Source organism: Ciconia boyciana, chromosome 3 (genome assembly GCF_034638445.1).
Source record: "Ciconia boyciana chromosome 3, ASM3463844v1, whole genome shotgun sequence".
In the NCBI taxonomy this organism is placed as follows: Eukaryota; Metazoa; Chordata; class Aves; order Ciconiiformes; family Ciconiidae; genus Ciconia; species Ciconia boyciana.
This window is the reverse complement of record NC_132936.1, coordinates 126,988,187-127,010,531: the sequence shown is the minus strand read 5'-3', so window position 1 is coordinate 127,010,531 and position 22,345 is coordinate 126,988,187. Positions and strand designations below refer to the sequence as shown.

At 42.2% G+C, this 22,345-nt stretch overlaps 1 protein-coding gene across 1 annotated transcript; it reads left to right on the top strand.

Moving 5' to 3' along the window:
- The first annotated feature begins 2,592 nt into the window (after positions 1–2,592).
- CIMIP6 (ciliary microtubule inner protein 6) lies at positions 2,593–4,191 on the top strand. Its single transcript, XM_072857748.1, is given in 3 exon segments — positions 2,593–2,748; positions 3,803–3,845; positions 3,848–4,191. Coding segments are annotated over 3 exon segments (543 nt in total).
- Positions 4,192–22,345: the final 18,154 nt, after the last annotated feature.

Below are 22,345 nucleotides of genomic sequence, written 5' to 3'. Positions count from 1 at the left end.
TTGGAAATATTAACTTATTAAGGCTCTGGAATATTTACATAATATATTATGAATAGATTTCAGATGCCTAAAATGCTACTGAGAGAAATGAACTAATGTCTTTTTATAGAAGATCGATTTGCAAAACTAATGTGCTGAAATGTATTGGGATAGACAATGTATTTAAAAGCTAACAAAACTTACTTTGTGAGTAATTTAAGAAAATAGTTCTGATCTTTGGTGCAGGTGTTCAGATACTGAGGAAAAAAGCCTTGCTACTTTTATGTGAACCACATGCACGCTCAAAATTTCAATAATGGCATTATTCACGTGTGGTTTTGAGCAATTCAGATTCTACCTTGTCTCTAAAGAATGGCATTTTCCATGCAGCAAAAGCAGAGTCTGATAGTGTTGTACACACAGCTACTACCACAGTTGATGTGAATGTACTTCTTACCTCTGTATTCCAATACGAAAATTGGGAACTAGAATTTCCATCTAATTTTATTTTTCACTTATAAGGTCTTCCTCAATTGCATATCTAGATTCAGTTATTAAACACTGTCATCAGGAATCAGATAGGCAATTTATAGTTCTACCAAAATAAACACTTCCTTCTTTATACAAATAAAGGAGTATTACTTCTAAATCTGTAGCGCTCCTGCACGGAAAGTTGTAACTAGTTCTAGGCATGTTTCAAGCTTGTAGGGCTCCACGAACAGGTACAAATCTATATGTGTGCGCACTTTTGTAGAAACTTAAAAAGTTATATTTGCACTTCCAGACTGTGAGTAAGTATTACTATTCCCCTTCTGTAGCTAGTGAAACCAAGGTGTGAGCTTTTATGTATCATTGCCCAGGATTGCTCTAGAATTGCTGATTAGAAGATGAGTGGCCCAAAACTGCTAGCGCTATACTTGAATGTAGATCTGCTCTATCTTCAGAATCACATTAGTACTAATTAACCACTTCCGGCATATTAACGGTCTTCAGTATATTTCTCAGGACTAGCCATATGCTAATCTAGCAAGCTGCTCCATGTTACTTACAACCTCATTGAGGCGACCAGTTTGCGAAAAGGCCGGGAGATTAATTTCACTTAATGGTCTGCACAGGCGTTCCCTCTTAGCCTGCTATGCCTGGCAGCCAAGCACTTAAGCGCAGGCCGTCAGTTATGTTGACCTTGAGGAACTCACACTGTTGACCTCTGTTTCCCTATCTTCTCAGTGGCGTATCTTGTTTCCTCTGCTATTACTCTAACAAAGGACTTGAAGTTATCAGACTTGGACTTACATACCTGATCTGGCCTTTGCTGCTATATGGGGCCCGTGGACCACTATTTCTGTATGATGGTGCATGTTACCAAAATAAATGTCCTTAAATTAGCCGGTTCAGTTACTAGGAGCAGTCTGGCTGTAGCAGCAGAGAGCGTGATGTAGGCCAATTATGATTCTTTTATGTGTTTTTTTGAGAAAACAGGCTGTTTTGAAGTTAATAATTATCTAGTTACCTAGTTAATAATAGATCCCTCTCAACATATAAATGGAATATCATTATTGTCGTATATATTTTTCAACAAGAATGGGATCTTTCGGCCGATACAGGTCTTGGTCCAGCAACTGCATAGCAATAAGTCAGCATCTGTTCATGTGTTGCTAGTTGTAGCATAGGGGTGCCAATTGTAAATTTACTCCATTCCAGCTCTGCTCCCACATTCAGGGTTTATACGAGGGCTTTGTGTCCTAGTGACTCTAACAACTTAGCTGTGCTACCACTGTGCAAATGGAAGTGCAGTGGCCTACATTTCAAGAGTGATTAGTGAGGCAGCCTGACCCACTTGAAACGCTTTAAGCAGCCCTGCTTTTCAGAAAGCTTTGAGCACTTGTCCACCAGTGGATCTGGTCTTATGCCATGTCTCAAGCTGAAATTTCAAAATTGCTGGTCATTTTGGAGAATTTGATACAGAGTATTTAAATTGTGCTTGATGTTTGTTTTCTTCCTCTCATGCCTGGATGTGTCATGGTTCAGTGTAATGGGTCAGTCTGTGTTTCATTAAATATAAACAGTGAAAATTATTCATGTTCATTTAGAGAGCAATACTGTTGTGTTAATGGATGGAAAATTGCCTGGAAGACTGCTGACAAAGGTGTAGCGGCTACTGGTACTGAATCATTGATGATGCAGTTTCTAAGCTGTCCTGCAGAGGGGACGGGTAATGTGAAGAGGCAAAACGTCCATGGGAAAACAAGAAGAAAGATACCATACGAAATATTAATGCACCTGCCAAGTGATCTGACGGGCTTTTTCTGTCCTGCACTTTAAAAGTAATCACACTGAAATGCTTTTCCAAAATCTGCTAGTCTGGCCTTCATCCCGACCCCAGTAAAACCACTGCTCTGAAGCCACTTCAGCAACGCTGGCTCTCCACAAAACCTTGCGTTGCTGTGACATGTGCAAGCACAGCTGAGCGTCCAACTTCTAGTGCCCGCTTCCCCTTGTGGTAAATGGTGTGGTTTTGCTCGTCTGGCAAGGTAACTTGAGCAGTTCAAGGAAAGCAGCTATCACTTATCTTTTGTGCAGCATGTAGCATGTTTTTGTGGGCTACCTTGGATCATGAAGTGCAAGTGCTCCCTAACGATATTATATTTTTCAGTTCCACTTGCAACTCCTAGAGCGTCCAAAGGTTTTCCAGAGATTTTACAGGAACAGTCCTCCTTTAGCCATTGGTGCAATGCCAGAGACTCCACTAATGAACCCATCCGAGGAAAGGTAAGACAATGTGCGTCCTGTATGATTAATAGCATCCGGGAAGGTGGAGGAGTATGTTTATCCCAGAACTTCCGACTTTCTGTTTAATATGAAGATTTGTTGTCAGTTGATTTAGAATTGCTAGCAGTTAATATTAATGACATGCTCTTTTGCATTACTTGTACATGTTCCACTTTGTATTTGTGTGTATTGTAGCACCCAGGCTTCCTGTAGTTTTGATAAACAATAACCTAATCATAAATCACATGATTTGGATTTCTAAAGAGTCTGTTTATGCTGTGACTTCAGTGAACCCAACTGTCTTTGTGTGTGAAAAAGCTGGAATGAGTAAGATTAGAAAAAGGGCTAATGCATAAGGGTCTGTTTTGACACAGACCCTTAACTTTTGCCAGGCCTTGGCTATTAGGAGTTTGTATGGTTATGCATTTCTTACAAATCAGTAACATAGTATAAATAGGGGACTGATCCACAGACTCTGATAGGCTTCAAGAAGATCCAAAATACAGGATTCGGTTGTGAAAAATATTTTAAGAAATGCAGGGTATGTTTGTTTCCACTTCTGTTTTAAAAAGAAAAAAAAAAAAAATTAAAAAAAAAAATCTTGTGTGACTCTGATGAGCAAAATCATTCGGGATGCAGTCATAAATCTCCTGGCCTACAAAAGCAGCAGTTCAGAATTGTATCCATAGCAACCCATGTAGCAAGAAATGAAATCTGATATGAATAGTCTCGTACAGAAGAGCCGTATGCAAGTCACACACTCTCTGAGGCAGAGTGGTTGTGAACCAGAGAAAATAAGATGCATTTTCTTTTACTTGTTGCTTCTTTCCAAGTATTCCTGCCGTGCCCCATTTCATGAATAAAATGGGCTGACAAACCAGCTATTATTCCATTGCCTTCAGCTATTCGGACCTAGGCCAATGGCCAGTAGAGAGGCTGAGAAACAAGTGTAAGCTTTGCCAGCACTTGAGCTAATAAATGAACTCAGCTCACAGCTGCATCTACGAGCTGCTTATGTTCCCCTGGTTAATGTCAACCTTGTTTCCCCTTCCAGCGACATGGAGCTTTTGTGTGTGCAGAGATAAAACCAGCAAGTGGTTGATAGTTCCTAGGGGAACAGAAATATTCCTGAGTGCTAGAGGGTCATGTTCACTAGAACCACCAAAAACAGAGAAAGGAAACTCAGTGAAAAGCCGAATGACCTCACCCAGTCTCTTCCTGCAGAATTCCTAGGAGACAGTAGGCTCTGAAAATCACTTATCAAAACCAGACGTCAGAGAAATAGCCAAAGCATACCCCAGAATTCCTGTGAGAGGACACAAAAGTTCAGGCATTTCTCAGACAACTGAAGTGGATGTTGGCTGCCCTGCTGGGGAGGAGCCCTTTATATCCTACAATGAAATGGCCTTTGATAGATGGGGGGGGGTTACCTACTGTACCTAAAAACGTGCAGATGCTGATACCACCATCAGCAACTGAAACAAAAAGAGCCTAGAGTCACTGTTAGGCCAGTGCATTTGCTTATTCTAATATCAATAACACCAAACACAAGCTGACACCAGTGAATTGTTGGAGGGAGCACAATGCTTCTTTGATGTACTAACAGCTGCACCATGCTTTGATGTCTCTAGAAAACTATATGTTTATCAGAACCGGTTTTTAATGGTGAAATTTCACTGCCTTCCCTGTAGCATCAGCCTTTTGATTCTTTCTATACATTCTGTAAGATGGTTTTTAAGTTAGTTAACACTTTCAGAGCTGCTGGTTAGAAGTAGAAGTCACTGTGATTCATGAAAAGGTACTTCATTTTTCAAACCAGTTATACTTTGCCTTTTTGGTTTTTTTCTGGTTGCTAGGTGTTTTACGTAAATGGTTTTTATTTACACCATCTCTTTGGATGCTGCAGTGTGAAACATAATTTTGCATGCCATGTGGTGTCAGCTTGTGATAAATGGAAACCATTGTTGCTTCCGTAGGAAACAATGACAGCCAAGAGGGGCAATTTGCTGTAGTCCACAGGAATGCAAAAATAATGTCACTGCTCTCTACAGCTAATGAAGACAAACCTTTGGAGCAAGCCCTTTTGAGGGAGAAGAGAATGCTTTTTGCGTAAGATTTGAGTCTATAATTTTTTTCATGTCAGAGCACATTAAACAAGAAAACAGCTAATTTACTCTAGGCTTTCCCCCCACACTAAAAGGAAACAATTGTTCAAGAGACTGAAGGACAAGTTTTATTAAGCATATTTCTCCAGTATTTTTCCCTGTACTCTTCACTGGTATTCCCAACAGATTTTCCCCTGTATTCTTGTGTCGGAGAGACTCAACATTTTAACTCAAAAATTTAACTTGCAGCTTTTCATAGAACAGACAAGAGCAAGTTATTACCTGCAGCACTCAAACTGGTCCTTCTTACATGCTGGAGGAGTTCATGTATGCACTTTGTTGCAGTGAGAGTAGTGAAAAATCAACTGTCAACTTTATACTTCAAGAAAGACATACTTGTCCTAACTATATATAAACCTACTAGACTTACATATAAGTTTTTCTCTCAAAGACTGGTAGCAAAATGGGAAAATAATCTTTGAATGTTTTGGGGAAAATTATTTGAGATAGCGTTTACTTAGTGCTTTAGATCCAGTGTTATAACCAAAATGAAAACACACCCCTGTACAACATGCTGTGATAATTCTTTGTTTTTCTTCAGTTAACAGAAAAATGTATGAAACTGCTCTAATTTAGCCTTCCATTGTACAAACTCAGCTTCCATTGGTATCAGTGAAAACTGCGCTAGTTTACTAGCTGCACCTCTTCAGTTTCTACCATCATTACCATATTAATAATAAATTGGCATTTGTAGATATAGGTCTTACCAAAATGGTCAGATCTGTATCTCTTGTAATATAGCGGGGATTTTCCTGATCCCGTGCATTACAACTTTCATTTCTCGTAATGAGCTGTAAGTTTTTAAAGTAACTTGACAAAGTGTGGGGAGTAGGAGTAGGAGAGGGTAAAATCAATAAGAACTAAAACACTCTGTACAAACACCAACATAGATACTAGGCATAAGAAGCCAATCCTGAAATGAATTACAGCCTTTTGGGACATCTAGTACATTCTAAATAAACCTAGAATGTCAGACCTCAGAGGTCAGCACAGTAAAATATGAATACCTCAGTAAAGCTATCAGATAATCTCTATAAATTCAGTTCTTCCTGCAGTTGCAGAGAACGCAGTTAGGATATTCCAGGCACCTAGTTAAACAACTTAATAGCTAAAGAAGGGGGAAACAGCTCTGCATCCCTGGCACTCTTGCTTACTTTCTGTGGCTGGATCTTTTCACAGGAAGTAGCAGAAGCCCAGCGTTATATTTAATCGGATATTTATATAACACGCGCAGATCCCAAAACCATGTTAATTTACCGTTAAGTTTTGCAAAGTACAATTTTAGACAAGATGTCTTAAAGGAACAAAATGCCCAAATTAAAATCAATGGAAGACCAAGTTAACATGATAGGATGTTGCCATTGCATCTAATGCCTTTTCAGTCTCATGAATGCCCAGAGCATCTTCACTAACCAGCTTGAATTTTATCACTTCAGAAGCACCTGAACCTCGATCCTGGACTGTCTTATTTGTAGTCCTGTGCAAGTAGCATGTAGTGCACATCAACTGTGTTTTCCAAAACACTACTATATGAATATTTTTCTCTCCCATCTGGAGTTTCTTGGAGCCTCTGTCAATGCAGCTCACCTTCCTGAATAAATTAATTATGTATTCTCCAAGTAGAGCAAATATCATTAGAAGCACAGGTATTATTATTTTAAATAATGAAAAAATGTCTGTTACAGGATAAGCGGGCACGTACATGACAAATTAAATCAGAAAATATATTGCCACAGGACAACCGTTAGGCATGTATATTATTCAGTTGTACTAAGGCAGTATAATGATGCTTATTAAAGTCAAAGGAAAGTCAGTATGACTTTAAAAAGAAGTTGGACTATTAACCCATGTCATCAAAGGAGGAGTCTGAGGGAACTTGCATACTTGAATTTAAAAATTATCTAAAGAATCAGCAGGTGCCATGGACAAGCTCAGAGTTGAATTTCTTTCATTACGATGAGAATAATTTTAAAATTAATAAGTGCTGTTATTAGTGTCCATATTCTAGTAGAAATGGTCAGACTGCCTAAATCCTTACTAGTGTGACTGGTTTCTACTAATGAGTAATGTTGCTACTCATGGCTTACGTGAGTAAATATTTCCAGGGTCTCATTCATATTTCCTAAAAGCATTACATGTTGTGTAGTTTATTTCATACACAGTAGTTTAATTCTACGTTAATCAGCATATAAATACACAGGCCAACGCCTATCCTGCCCTGTACCACACCAGTATACCTGTACTTTAATCTTTTTGATGACTTTTCCTCTATATCACATCTACTTCTTGAAGATACTTCATTTGTTCTGAGCTTCTCTGGTGAATTCATAGTAACTGTACTGGCTGTTTGATTGTGTCCCTCTGCTGTGCACTCTGGAAGATCTATTATCCAAGTATATTTATCTTCTCTGCTTTCTAGGCTTGTTACTTTAACAGATTTGTTGTTTCACTGGTGACGCTTTTTATTTTCATCGAGCATTAGTGAAAGCATTTCAGTAGTCATTGTACCTAAGGAGAAATCACAGTTCCATTTAATTTGAACTTGTTACAAAATACATTTCCCTAGTCTGAAGATTGCTTTCTCTTCTATCAGTGACATCATCACACAATATAACACACAGAACCTTCCTGTCATAGAAGGAAAAAAATCTGGGCTAAATCTTCCTCATCCTTTCTTGTTCCATTTGTTTCTTCAGATATACACAACTTAGGCTAAACCCCTGTGTTCTGTGGTGCCCAGGACCTCTAGTTGTCATATGGGGCTCCACTGTGCCAAGTGCTGTATGGTGGAACAGAGGAGTTTACTGCTCTAAACGTTCACACTGCTAGGTTTGACAGGAGACTACACAGAAGTTGGCCATAAACCAAGATATTTGCTCCTTGCACATCCCCAGTGAGCTGTTCTGCTCCTCAAGCCTCAGAAGCAGTCTTCATGGGTTGTTCCCAGGTGGCAAATTTCAGTCCAGAAGGAAGCTGCAAGGGAGGAATTTTGTAAGAGAGCTCTAGCAGAAGGCTCCTAAGCCTTCTCTCACAGATTTTGGCACGAGTATGGGCTATTATTAGGAAATAAATGCAATGTAGAAGGGATGGGTCTTGTTTTATCTCTCTTTTTTTTTTTTTTTTTCAGTCGGAGATTTTGTGAGCCAGAGACTAAAAAAATATGGTAAAATCTTCGAAGTGTGCTGGCATTTGGGGGCTTTTTGTAGTGGATACTAAAACCAGAAGTTCTCAGTATTGCTGTCCAGAATGTGCACTTGAGTCTTCAGAGTGTTTACTGACTTTTTGTGACATTTGGATGTATTGTTAGGAGCTCGGTCATGAGGAATTTCTTTAGAAAGTATGCTACCCGGTGTGTCTGGGTCATTGATCTGTGAGCTAAAAAATTCTTCAAGGCAGCAGTGAGAAGATAAAAGCAGTTATGTTCTCACAGGTCACCAACCCAACCTACAATCGCCCGTGCTGACATGGTGAGGAGATGCAGATTATCCCCCTGTGCCAAAAAAGACGACTTCTACCATGGGGTGAGAGAATTCATTCACAAGAGAGGTTAGACGGTGTCCCCGCTACTATTCTCCCTGGGGTGTGAGTGGAGTCTGGGCTTGTCTTGTGCTGCTTTCATGAGACAAAATGAAGGAAGAAGTGAGCAAGTGTTGGCCTGGCATTCAGGTTTCATGCTGCTGCGCTGTCTAGTCTTTCATTTGCCAGGTCTTTAATGTTACCTCTGTGTCTGAATGTTTGTGTGTCTGCTTAGGTCTGGAGAATTGTAGCTATCTAAATCAGGCATAAGTGTTGAGCAATGTTAAAAAAATGATGGGATAAAGGAGAACTGGTGGCTGTACTTGTTGCTTCCACCCTCCTCTCTTCCTGACCATCCTGTGCAGTGAAATTTAGTGTGGAGAGAAGCCTAAAATCCAGTTGGTCCAGCTATGATCTGAATTGCTCAACCTTTACAAACGGGACAGACTGTGCTGTCTTTTGCTGGTGACATGGATCCTATTAGCGGAGTAACTGTACAGAATGTGTACTGCCTCATCTTTCAGCCCCTGAGAGAATTTTTCACTGTAAGGGAGGCACTAGCAGCCTCTGTAATCCCGCTATAGAAGCGTTCTTGCACTAGACTACTGGCACTAGGAAGCCCTCTGTCCTGGTTGAGGTGATGGAAAGCAGCAGAATCTTGCAGTGAACTCGGGTTACTATTGGTACAGTCCAGCATAAAATGGCAAAACTTATGGCTGAGGCTTTTTGCAGTTCCTGGCTGCGTGGTTTGCTCCGTAACGCACTCTTCCCTCCCAGGCAGTGAGAAGCTCTTGTCAATGTGTTTCTCCACAGCATTTTTGAATGCATAAATATAAGAGGAGCTCCAGGGAAGATGGATTTTTTTTCTGTCCCTAGAGATATGGTTCAGGATGGTGGGTAGGAATTAGGTAGTTAGACATGTGTGCATGTTGTTAGGAGCTCAGTCATGAGGAATTCCTTTAGAAGCTATACTGTTCAGTGTGTCTGGGTCATTGGTCTGTCACTTTGTGACATGAGTTACCAATCTGTCTGCACACCTGGATGGGCAGAGTTCTGTTAAGTTGGACATTCTTGAAAAGAAACATGGGAGAAGATGCCACAGGTGTGCAGGAAACCCCATTCTAGATTAAGTAGAAGGTAGCATTATTCAAGGCTTTTGCATTTGCATTGTGGAATGAAGACAGTGAATGATTAGCCATGTTATTGTCTCTATAGCACTGATTTAACAGGATTTGTGAGATTTAATCTATATGGTTGGGCTAGTGAATTTCTGAAACCTCTTACGATTAATCAACAGTTGTAATTGCAATAGATTAGTCTGTCACTGATCAGCCTAAAATGTTTTGTGTTTACTCAGCTGACTGGTGCTTCATGAGGACGTGTCTGCTTCTAGTCCAGTGGCAACTTCATAAATTCTGTTCTTCCTGTAATGCGAATGCCAAAATAGCTGAAATATGTGACATTATGGCTTATGACCAGACTCTACGGCCAGTCATAGGTTGGGAATGCTATCCTGCCCTAGGCTTTGATTCACAAAAATGCAGCACTGAGGCTATGTTTACAAGGTGGGCTGGCTGCTACTTGCATCTAATAGAGCTTCACCTCTCTTCCACGCGTGGCTACTTGTGAAGAGCTGTGAAGCAGCCTGAGATGGCAGTATTCAAGCATGACATCGCACTGTCATTTTACGTGCCACCTTAAGCAGTAATACTGTCATATTTCTGTGACGTGGCATTATCTCTGTCATTGTGGCAGTGGATGGTCAGCATGTTTAATAAAGCAGCTGCTACCGTTAGGAACAGAATACCTTTAGAATCAAAATAACTTGTAAGGTACTATTAAGTCTTTTCCAGTCAACCTTTAGTTATGGGGTGGGGTTGAAGTCAATGGAAATGCTGCCATAGGCTGTAACAGTAGTTGGATCCGGCCCTGTAATGGCACTTTATGTTCTAATTGTCTCAGAGGACTGTGGCTTTCATCTAGTAGCAAGTTAATGAAATTGCAAAGTCAGTGTTCCAGCCTAACAAAAGGAATGGAGCCTCAGTTTAATACTGAGGCATTTCCCATTTGTAGTAAGTAATGGGAGCAGGACAAAACTGCAATCTTTGAAAAAGGACACAGCCCTGTCGTTGCATTTCTTTGGCACAAATCAATGGGGATTAAGCTGTGGCCCATGGAAGTTCCTACTAGAACTCTTCTATGAATACAACTGCTGTCACTGCACATGGGAGGGGAAGTGGTTTGTGCAACCACAGAGTGTCTGTGAAACACTGTGGTTCTAACCATGGGTGAAAGTGGAGAACATCTGATATGAAGTGAGTAAACACCAAGCATAATGGCTTGTGAATGTAGTAGGGCCAAAATGGGTAAAGTTTACTCTAGGAAATCATCCTGTTGAGCAAGTGCTGGTGTCCTGATCACTGTCCTGATCAAGATTTTATTTAAATTTAACAGTACCCTACAGAGAGATTTACTGGGAGCTCTACAGGTGGTCTAGAACCCCTTTGTAGCACAGCTCAATGCAATTGTGCCTGTGGTCTTCCCGCTGCCTCCAATCCCCCTCCACTTGTCCTGCAAGAAGGACGTTTTTCAATGTGAAACCTATTTGTCAGTACTTGAGAGGAGATGTGAGAGCAATGGATCATTAAAAAAATACTAATCTTTATTTGTTTAATTTTTAATGACTCAGAAGAACATGCAGTTTACAGAAGCCAAGAAGCAGTTAAGAAGCTGCCTGGTGCTCGGGGAAGGTGAGTATTGCACACAGGTTTGGCACTGATCTTCTCGCTCATGTTCTCTTTAATCTTTCCCTGTTCCTTCCTCCCTTGACTAGACTGCCTGGAAACAGCTCTAGACAGTGAAATGTCTCTGAAGGTAGTGTGTGCAACATAGACACTGGTCTCTGCTCTGGGCTTATTCTTGTGCAGAGAAAACAGTGAAACATTTATTGACTGCAAATGTCAGTTAAAACATAAATAAAATGACAAGGTAGAATGTAGGCAATTCAAGCAGCATTCATCCTACTGCTGAGTATCCGAATAGCTGCTTGATAAGAAAAGTGTCTCATTACCTTTCTTTCATTTCTGAATCTGCCAAAACTCAAGCGAGCTCCCTTCAGCATTCTGCAAAATGATCATAATGCACACAAACGCCCAGAAAATGTCTCTCGGAATCAGAGGTGCTCTCCATGATAAACAATGAATATTGATTTGAACTGAAGACATTTGGCTTGAGAGGTATGCTTAGCCCAGTCTAAGCATTTGGCTGATGTAACAGAACTGCTGTTAGTAAAGTGGCTTTGCTTGACATTGTTTTGCATCATGTTCAGGAGTCTTATCACACAGACAGCTAAATTACCTTCAGATGTTCATTTGTTCATTGTCTGGGTTTCTTGCATTACTGCGACGAGTTCTACCACATGGAATGAAATCTAATCAACAAAAGTTAAGGCCCCCTTCCTGTGACATTGCTACATGTTGGTACAGTGCGTGCTGACAGGGGTGGTTTACAGTAATGTAGTGGGGGGCATAAGCTTTTTTTCAATTTAAAAAAAAACCAAACCACTTCCAGACTGTTTTGTTGTGAACTTGTAGACTTGTTCATATTTTAGCCTAAGCATCAAAATAGTTCCAGCCATACAAAATTACAGAAAAAGAATTTTGTTTAAATAATTAATAGTGAATGATTTTATAATGCTTTTTGCATATTTGGGATGCTTTACAAAGCTATAAACTGTTTTCAGCTAGCAATTGCTATTCCTGTCACTGAAATGGGTCAATACACCGTATCTTTACATGATTTATATTAACCTTACATATTAACATTGCAAAGGCAAGATATGCTGACAACACCATCATAACCTGTATCTCTAGGCTGAGTGATTTCTCAGACCACTGGAAGCAAATGGTTTTGGAAGCTTTGGTTCTCCCTAACAGAAATAGCAGAAGGAATTTGCTAGAACAGGATGATGGCCATCTGGCTTTAGGCATTCAGCTAGGACTGAGAAGATCTGTGTTTGATTCCTAGCTCTGAGCGCCTCCATCCACATAGTGACTGTGAGACAGTCAATTTTTGAGCACCAGCACTTCCTCTATAAAGATGATGCTTTCCTACTTTGCAGGAATCTTGGAAGCTTATAATGAATTTAAGGTACCAAGGCACTATGATAATGGTGGCAGTATTACTAATCGATGGTGCCAGCCATGCCTAGCTTTAATTAGCTGTACTGCAGATCTGCTGATGTGGTAAAATGTTAAACAGAGCCAAAATCCAAATCTCAGGAAATGTCTCTGGATATTCTAACACTCATCTGAAATACTGCCTCCTGATCTCCTAGGATACAGGAGCTTATGTCACTAATTGGTCAATGTGTCTGCAGCACCAAGGATGACGTGGATGAGGCTAGAGTATAGCAATTACAGCTTAAGAGATTTTGTAAAGAATTCAGTGAGAATGGACAGTTGGGCGTGCATACAGAGGATTTAATAAAGGACTAATAAAGCTTCCTATGTTTGTTCACGCAGACCTATTTTCTAGCGAGTTACTCTGAAGAGGAGACTCAGGCTGCAGGATTATTGTAAGAACCGTATTTGGTAAATAATGTATTTTCTGTGACCAGATAGTTGGTACAAAACAAATCTTTTGCAGAAGCCAAATTTGCTTGTGTTGCGCACACCTCACATACACATGCCTGCACCTTTACCTGCTGCAGAATTCATCCTTTGAGCAGAGTAGGTATTTGCCATATATCCCATTAATTGCTTTGATGCTTTCTTGGTAGCAAGTTAAAATAGTGAATCAGCTAATTGAGCTTGAAAAACAGTTTAATCCTATTACAGCACATAAGGCATCATCTTTTTTGTTTTTCTTTCAATAATGCTGGTTCATGCACTATTCACAGATGTCAAGAAACACGTTTGTAAGCCGTCTGTCTAATCTAAAAAAAGTGTGGATCCCCAACAGATAAATGACTATTATGTTTTGCAGTCTCTATCACTGGGACTTCCAATTCACTTCATCGGTGCCTTGTTTTATTGCCATTTTTACAAACCTTCACACAGATGGGGATAGTTTGCTGAAATGTTTGGGTATGTTTTTTCCTCATATGCTTAACCTGTAGCAAAGATCTGGACTCAAAGAAGCATGTACCAACAAAACAGAGCATTGTTTTCTCTGTGTGAGACAATACGTTCAGAAAGAGAACAGCAGCCCCCTTGCTTCATCAAAAAGGAAACGTGTAAGGGTCAGATTTGGCTAGTGGGGCCTCATTAATAAAGTTGGCCTTTCAATAAATGTTTGGGTATGGGGAGAATTGTTGGTGAGAAGCTCTTTGCTTTTGGGGTTGTGGCATGGGGCTCTGCTGTGGCCTTGCAGTACTGCTTGTCGCCTGTGGAGGAACAAGTTTGTGAGTTCATTATTCCACGGAGTCCATGGTAAAACTCTCTTCAGTACCTATGGCTGTTTCAAGCTTGCTGTGCAAACTCTGAAGTTGGCTGCTTTGCAGTGCTCCTGCACTCCTGTTCAGTACGACCTTCAAAGGAGAAACAGTCAAAGTGAGATTGTTCCTTTATACGAAGGCCTGTTCCCACGGTGTGAGACTCTGTGTGCCACAGGATGGTCAGCCACTTCACTGACCTCACTTCCTCTACCTTCCTAATAGCTTTATACGCGTAACCCAACAACAGGGACAGTCTGTGGCAGGACAGCGAAATCTTGCTGTTTTAATCACCACCACATTCCATAGTACTCTGCTGAAACAGGGACATGCAGGTAATGGATGTTTTATTTCAGTACTTTGTGCATATTGAGCAATATATTTCCCTACTTATGTGTCAGAGCTTGAAAGGACTATCCATTTTTAATGAGCTATACCATGCATAGCTAATGTAGAAACTTAATTTTAGATACAGATTTTGGTTTTATGCATTAGGGAACCATGTAAATTGCTGCTGTGAGTTAGGATGACACAAGAAGCGTGGTGTTCAGTGGTGGCTCAAAGACCCAGGCACGGGTAAAGGTGGTCCTCCTGATGCCTGAATCCCAGCTGATAGATATTGTCAAGTATGAGCTGCTACATACATAATGTAACAGTCTGTTCCAGTTGGCCCATTCCAGAGCCTCTTAAAGGCTCAGTTTGCTGCAGGCAGGGATTAAAAACAAATAATCTGAAAGTGGTACTAGCTCAGCTAATAAGCAAAGGAGCAGGGTACTCAAGCTGAGCTGCAGAGCTGTACTGTTGCATTGATAACATTATCTAGTATCGAGATAGCTTGTTCTAGCCCAGCTGTGGGTACCTGGCACTACCAATTGACGATCGGGTTCTAAAGATCCTACCCAAAGGAGAACTCTGCAGTACAGCTGCTGTATTGAAATGAGGTGCTTCTCTAGCTCGGAATCCAACCTATTTGGCCCAATCCTCAAGCCAGCTGATCTTAATGTTCTGGTGGTACAAAGCTTGCATAAAGCTGGCCTAGGGGTCCCAAGGAGTAATTTCATTTCACTGCAGCCCAGTGATCTGAGTCCTCACTTGCCTGCATGATAATTTAAGTCTGCCATGATTACATTACTGTCAGTGCATCCCAGAATGTTCCAGGGTACAAATACAAGAGGTCAAACTCTCAGTCAAGCCAGACACAGAGGAATGCAATAAGAGGAATTTTCCCAGCTTCGTTTTCTGTTGTATCACACTTTTTACCTGTTTAGCTTACTGCAAACCAACAGTTCTCCTTCCACGCTCTGGACTGCTAGTTTGGGGTGCAGTGTTTCGTTTCTCATAATTCTGTCTTGTTTTTATTTTTTGTATTATTTTTCAGCAGTCAAGGAGAATTGTAAAGTACTACATTTATGCTGATTGCAAGAGGCAGCGCAATACCACCGAGGCCTGTGTGCCCCAGGAAATCACTGAGGCCCTTTATGGCTGGCGAATCTATTCATCTAGAAGCACCTTTTTGTAATGTTCTCCTTCCCCTGCCAGTTGTTTATTCATGCATCAACAATGAGGAGCAACTGAAGGTGAGCTTACTCTTGCACTGGTAGCATATTAAAATTAAAGAGCTGTGCTTCTAAGAATTGCGCTCTCCTTCCTCAAACCAAAAAGAAAAGAAAGACCTGAGCAAAGTGCAGCAGGAGATATGATATGAAGCTCATTCAACTCACATAATTAAATACAGAGATTCACAAGATCAAAGGGCACCTGAATAAATTAAAAGAAAAGCCTACATGGAATGGATCCATCTCTTGAGCAGCTTCATATGAATTAGAATGAGCAGCTTCATATGAATTAGAATGATGTGAAGCCTTATCAATCAAAGCAAAGATGAATATGGCTGGGAATGAACCATTGGTCAGAGTGCACTTCTGGTTTTAATTCAACAAAGGGTAAAAACTGTGTTACAGGCTTACGGCAGTGAAATGGGGTGGTAGCTTTCTTAGACGTTAAAGAAAATGGCTGTCAAAGTCGTTGAGAGTCTTTCCATTAGCATTAAGTGATGCTGGATTGAGGGGAGGTTGTGTCCACAAGATGTATGTCACCATCTTAGCCAGACAGGAGGACCACGAGATGCTTGTGGTACAGTGCAAGCAGGGAGGCAGGACAGGGAAGTGAACATTGTGGGTACATGGGCAAGTACAGGCAGTGGTGAATCAGAAACTTTCAGCAGAATTGAAACTAATCAAAGCAAGCAGAGAGAGTCAAATGTGCAGAAAAGGACAGCACGTTTCTGGGAACGCTGTAGCAAAGACACTGAGACAAACTCAAACCTGAAATAAGTGGGAGTGACTCACATGGACTTCAGTGGGAGCTGAAGCTGTTCAGACTTGTGCAGAGCTTGGTCCAGTTTAGCATGAATTATTTTCCAGGGCACAGGTGAGAGCATCTCTACTTGCCCAAGGAGTGTTTTTCATTGCAAGAAAATTCTTGAGATTTCCCACTGTCCTGGTTTCAGCTGGGATAGAGTTAATTTTCTTCCTAGTAGCTGGTATAGTGCTGTGTTTCGGATTTAGTATGAGAATAATGTTGATAACACACTGATGGTCTAGTTGTTGCTAAGCAGTGCTTACACTAGTCAAGGGCTTTTCAGCTTCCCAAGGAGCTGGGAGGGGACACAGCCGGGACAGCTGACCCCAACTGCCCAAAGGGCTATTCCAGACCATATGGCGTCATGCTCAGTATAGAAACTGGGGGGAGTTGGCCAGGGGGCGGTGATCGCTGCTCGGGGCCTGGCTGGGCATCGGGTGGTGAGTGGTTGCATCACTTGTTTTTTCTTGGGTTTTGTGTTCTCTCTCTCTCTCTCATTGTTTTCCTTTTCATTACAATTTATTATTTTATTTTATTTTATTTCAATTATTAAACTGTTCTTATCTCAACCCACGAGTTTTCTCACTTTTGCTCTTCAGATTCTCTCCCCCACCCCATGGAAGGGGAGGGTGAGTGAGTGGCTGTGGGGGCTTGATTGCCGACTGGGGCTAAACCATGACACCCGCAATGCCAGCTGAGTTCAAGGCACTTCAGCATCTGTAAGGCACCGCTCTAGAGTGTCAAGGAGATAAGGATCTGAGGCCAATAAGCCGAGTTTAGAGGAACAACACATACTTGACTTTGTTATCATAAATTATCCCATATCCTTCCTACAACACAAGTTGCCAGGCCATCCAGATACATCTGCAGGGTAAACACATGTCTGTAATAGAGTGCTTATGCCCGGCTTTGTTAAGCCCTCTACTAGTTCAAAAGTCAGTGGGGGTAGGTAATAGATCCTGGAGCCAAGTGAGATGATCGGATACTCATTTACATTTCAATGTCTGCATTGCTCTTCCAGTTCACAGCTCTTTTATGGCAGTGGTGATGATATCTGGGCACTAGGAACAAAGTGACAGATCTGAAGGCTATGTCTATGTGCTAAGCTCTTTCTGTGGCAATTAAAAACCACAGCACTTTGAATTACGTGGGACCCTTGGAAACCTTATCTTCAGAGCTGCGAAGCTTCAGAGGCGCTAAGCACTGACAGCCTTGCTGCTTTGCCCTGTTCTCCAGTCTCCACGTACGCTTTATCCCTTTTGCCTCCTTAAAGGGAGTGTAGTAAAACGTGTGCGTGCAGTGGTCTCAGCGGTACAGCCTCTGGTGCCACACAAAAGGAGGATCTGTCTTGATTGTAGTATGAGCAGTCTGAGTGCTTAAATGACAGGTCTGTGCTGAATATCAGTCTTCATTAGTAATGAGCAGAGATTTCCATGCGAGGAGTGGGAATGTTAAGATTGGCAAAACTTTATGAAATTGAGATAAGTTGATTACTAGGGCTTACCGCTAATTTTAGGCAAATTAATTTTCAACATTTGGCTGGGCCTTTGCCAATGTCGAAAGAGCTGTATATTCATACCAACATCCATAACCTTCAAAGCCTATAGACCAGTGTTACTAGCCCTAATGAGTAAGGGGTCACTTCATCACTGAAAAATGCTGCAGAGCCTGCAAGCAACTGTGCACTGCTGTGGTACTCCCTCTGCAAGACAGTGCAGAAGCGCTGCAGAAGCATAACATGCAAATGCAGTATTTCTATGTGATGACAGGACATCTTATTGCAATTACTTTGGAGGGACTAAGAGGGATTTGGGAGGCTTTGAGCAGTCAGGAAAAGGACTGAGAGGATAGGGCGTGGAGATCTCTTAGCCATTTCCTCAGTGTTTGGTGCGTGACCGTGACGGCATGATTTATTGTGCCTAAACCTAAGTGGAGGGTATGGGATCTCAGAGCTTTGGATTCCAGGACAGCAACATACAGGGCTAGGAAGAGTCACAGATAGGTCCAGATCCACAGAGGATATTCACATTGCTTGAGCCCACGCATAGTTCCACCTTTAAATTATGAACAAAAGGCCTGCTTTAAATTGCTAGGCCATTTTTCCACCAACTTTGCTGTTCCTTAGAGTAGCCATATTTTTTTTGCTCAGCTGGCTGCTCATGACTTAAATACAGTTTGCGCTCATTTCTTTCTCTAATGACTGTAAGAATAACTCAGTCTTCTCCTTTAGACAATTCTTGGATATTAAATGCAGGTTTATTAGCTTGCTCAGAAGTGTTCGTTGTTTGCACAGCTGAGCTGTGTATCTCAGGAGAAGATAAATAAATGTTCTTGTCCTAGGAAATGTCAGTGACAGACTTTCAGGCTTAGCAATCAATTTACATTGGTTCTTTTCAGAAGAGGGAAGGCAGGACATTTGGTTTTGGTTAAGGAAAATCCTTTCTAGCATTACTGGAGATGGGCAAAAGAGCAGTTTCATGTGAGAGCCACAGGGCCTGGCTTTGAGCAGTAGGAGAATACCCAAAAGAGCTTGACATGGCTGAACATTTCCTAAACAGAGCTGTAAGAGAGGAGAGCATCTGGTGGAATTGCCTGTAATTTTTTTGAGGTGATGGCTGAGTGTGAATGGCTGCAGCAGAGCAGAGATAGAAGGGTGGGAACAGGTTTTGTTTTTTCACCAAAAAATGTAACTGGTAAAGCATCTCAAAAAAAACTCAAAAGAAAAGCCACATGCAGAGGCTATCTTAAGACATTGATATCTCCCAAACAGCTTCAGTTGCTAAGAAAACATATTATAGAAAGTTCAGGTGGCTGTGCCAATAAATGACACAGATACGTTGTCTGAGACTTCCAAGTCCCCTTTTTCAGTAGCTTGTAAATGTCAAATTTGAACTCTTCATACGGAAGGATCTTGCCCTGTGTGTCAGGCTCAAGTTGAACTTGCTTTTGCTGTGGGTTTTTTAACTTTCAACTAAAGCACTTCAGCTGTTTCTCACAACAAAGTGTGTCCCATGTTATATGATTTTTTAATAGATTGGTTAAACTTTATTAACTTGCTGTTTAGGAAGGCGGTTACCACAGATGTGTGGTTTGCCACTTCTGTGAAAGTAGCCCAAATTTGGTCATTATAAAACCTCAGAAAACCATCTACCAAGGAGAGACTTGTTAGAGTTTGTCAGCTAAAGTCAGGGAAGAGTCTGTCGGCGCTGGGCATGTTCTGGCACAGGCCCACCTTTGAGCAGACTGTCATGGCAATTCTTCCACCTACTGATGGGCAAAAGCTGTGAGTTATAAAGTGCAGGGAAACACCATTTCCTGTCCTCTCACTGATTCCCTGGCGGCTACACTGGCTGCAGGAAGTAAAAAGAGAAAGCAGGCTGATCTTAGGTGGGAGACGGAAATAAGGAGGGAAGGAGAGCTAATCAGAGAAGCAGGTAGGAACTAAGATGTGGCACAGATGGGTGCGGAGCTGGGATTTAGGACCAGCGCTGGTTTTCCAGGAGGGGTAAAATCTGGAGCCAAAGGCGAGCAGAGGAAAGAATCTGGGACTGGGACAGAGAAAGGCAGCAGAAGGAATTAGGTTGAGGAGAACCAAGGGAAGGAGCATCTAAAAACCATTAAAATGCTCTCCCCACAGAACTGTGTGTTCCTGAATCTTGGTGCTGCTGTGCTGTCAGGAAGTACCTGTGAAGCCCACAGTGGTGGGTAACTCCCTCTCCTGCTCCAGGCTTGGCCAGAAGGCGATGCATAGCAGTCTTCCAGCGCTGCAGTTGCTGCTACTGAAAGCTTTTCCTGGGATACCACTGAGCGTTGTGCCTGTGAGTACTCACAACTGCCATTGATTCACTGATGCTGGGGAGGTACTTGGATATGCGTTGTCCTGGATACAGTTCAAGGTTTGGACTGGGTGTGATGAAACAGGCCTTGGATGACTCACTGAGTGAAAACTGCAAGACTGCTTGAGCACTGAGCGGGGAATGGCCTGATCCAGTGATGATAGGCAGCTTGGAAGCCAAACTGAGGCTGCATGGACATTTTCTAACCGGCTGCTGCTGCACAGGCTGCTCTTGGGTATCTGATGTTCACGAAGGGCTGCAAGTAGCCAGGCAAGGCAGTTAGAAAGGCAAGGCAGTATGAGTCTAATGCAGGAGGGAGGAGACAGACCTTTTAGGGATATATCAGGGTGAAGGCTGGCAGAGTGGAATTTAGTAGATCAGCATGAATGAAACTGAGAGGTTTAATGGAGCCCGAGTCTGACTAGATAAATAGGTAGAGGTTGGAAGCCAGAAATTGGAGATTGACTGTGAGGGCTAGGAAGCAGCAGGGTATCTTAGTTGTGAGCACCAGGGGAAAAAAAAACAAACAGCAAAGAAAGGAGAAATGCAGTGTTAAGAGCAGAAAGGCAGGCATCAAGTAACGTGTAGAAAATGAAGAGAAAACAGAGTATCTACTCGTTGCTATTGGGGACCGCTTTTCCTGGAGACAGAAAGAAGGCTGGGGCCCAATGGAAAAAATAGTGTGTAATAGTTCATAATACAAAGAAGGCTGAATTAAAATTGCGCAAGCAGTTCTTCATCTGCGGAGGTGGGAGACGATGCTGAAAAGTTAAATTAAAGCCAGAGGAGTGGTTTGGTATTTTTTGTTTGTTCTGAGGGTTTTTTTGTTTTCAACAAGAAGGGTAAGGAATTACTGCAACAATGTAATAGGATACATAATGAATGAATAATGAATTCTGTTCCCCTTGGAACCTCTAAGTCTCCTAGGAAGACAAACCTAACCAAGATGTAATCCAGTTTACCCAGAATTTATTGCTGGGGAAGAAAAGGATGATGGAGGACGTTGTGGCCTACGTAAGAGTGGCATTCATGCAGTTATTCCTAGTTGTGAAGTCTCTGTTCCTTAAATTCTGGTATTTCTACGTGTGGTGTGCTTGACCACCACTTTAATGCTGTTCCTTTTAGAGACAGGTCTCCATGTGCACGTGGAGCTGCAGAAAGGAGCAGGAAAGCTTTTACTGACTTGGTGGCAGCTGAATCAGTTGTATTGGCTCCTGTCTGCTGCACGGGCACGGCCTGGCCGCGTGAGCAACGCAGGAAAAGCCAGACGAGGGGCTATTTGGGTAGGGCCCAAATCTCTCCTGGAGTTCCAAGGTCAACAGGGACCAGATTATGCTAGAAGATGCTTTTGGCTCTCTGCCTGCTTGGTCCCACTTCCAGCCTTCCCTGCGTGAATCGGCTGCTAAGAGGAAGCTGATCCTGACCTTCAGGCATATGCTTGTCCCTTGTGACAAGGAAGTTCTCCTGCAGCCTAGGCATAGGCAGAAATGATGTGACAAAGGAACGGGGAGCAGAATAGGAAAGGCTGGTGGAAGAGAAGGAAATCTCATTTTTCTTCCAGACATAAGCGTTATATTGGAACCTTGAAATATACCTGAATCAATGAAATAATTTAAAAATAATTTGGGAAATCACTGGAAAATCTACTGCAGAGGGAGTGGCTGGCCTGCGGGCTCTGAGCAGTGGTGTGACAGCAGGCATCTGCAAGTGTTTCACCACACTGTACAGTGCCTCTACACAGATCTTTTTGTGCAGGCAAATGTGGGGCTCGTGCACAGGTTGGGGGGCAGCTGCAGAGCTTGCAGGCAGAGTCTGTGACTGCCAGCTGAGCCTGTACCATTTACAGTGCTGACTGCTGAGAGATCTGCATCTCTTGAGGTAGTTGCAAGGCCTTCTGTGTCTGGGTGGCACAGTTCTGCTGCTGGCTGTTATGGTGTAGTGAAAGAAGTGGAAAATAAGACCAGAATCTGGCCTATAATGTCCTGTCTATGCTAAACTGCCTTATAGATTGAGCTCCTTATTGCTGTGATCTGGTACCAAGTGGGTCACCCCTGCCCTAGTGTGGATTTCTAACCTGCTCTGCCCGAGTCAATGGTGGGAGGAGGGTTTCTGTTGTTGATAGAAACTGCAAATGCATTTGGCAGGAGGATCTCCCCTCCTTTCCTTTCTTCCCTCTTTCCTCCTACTGCATCTAATTCTCTTCCCCCTGCTTGGGACCAAGCTGCTCCTAGGAGGGGACAACCTCTCCCCATCCCCAGCAGCCGTCTCTGGGGGGGGCAGGCAGT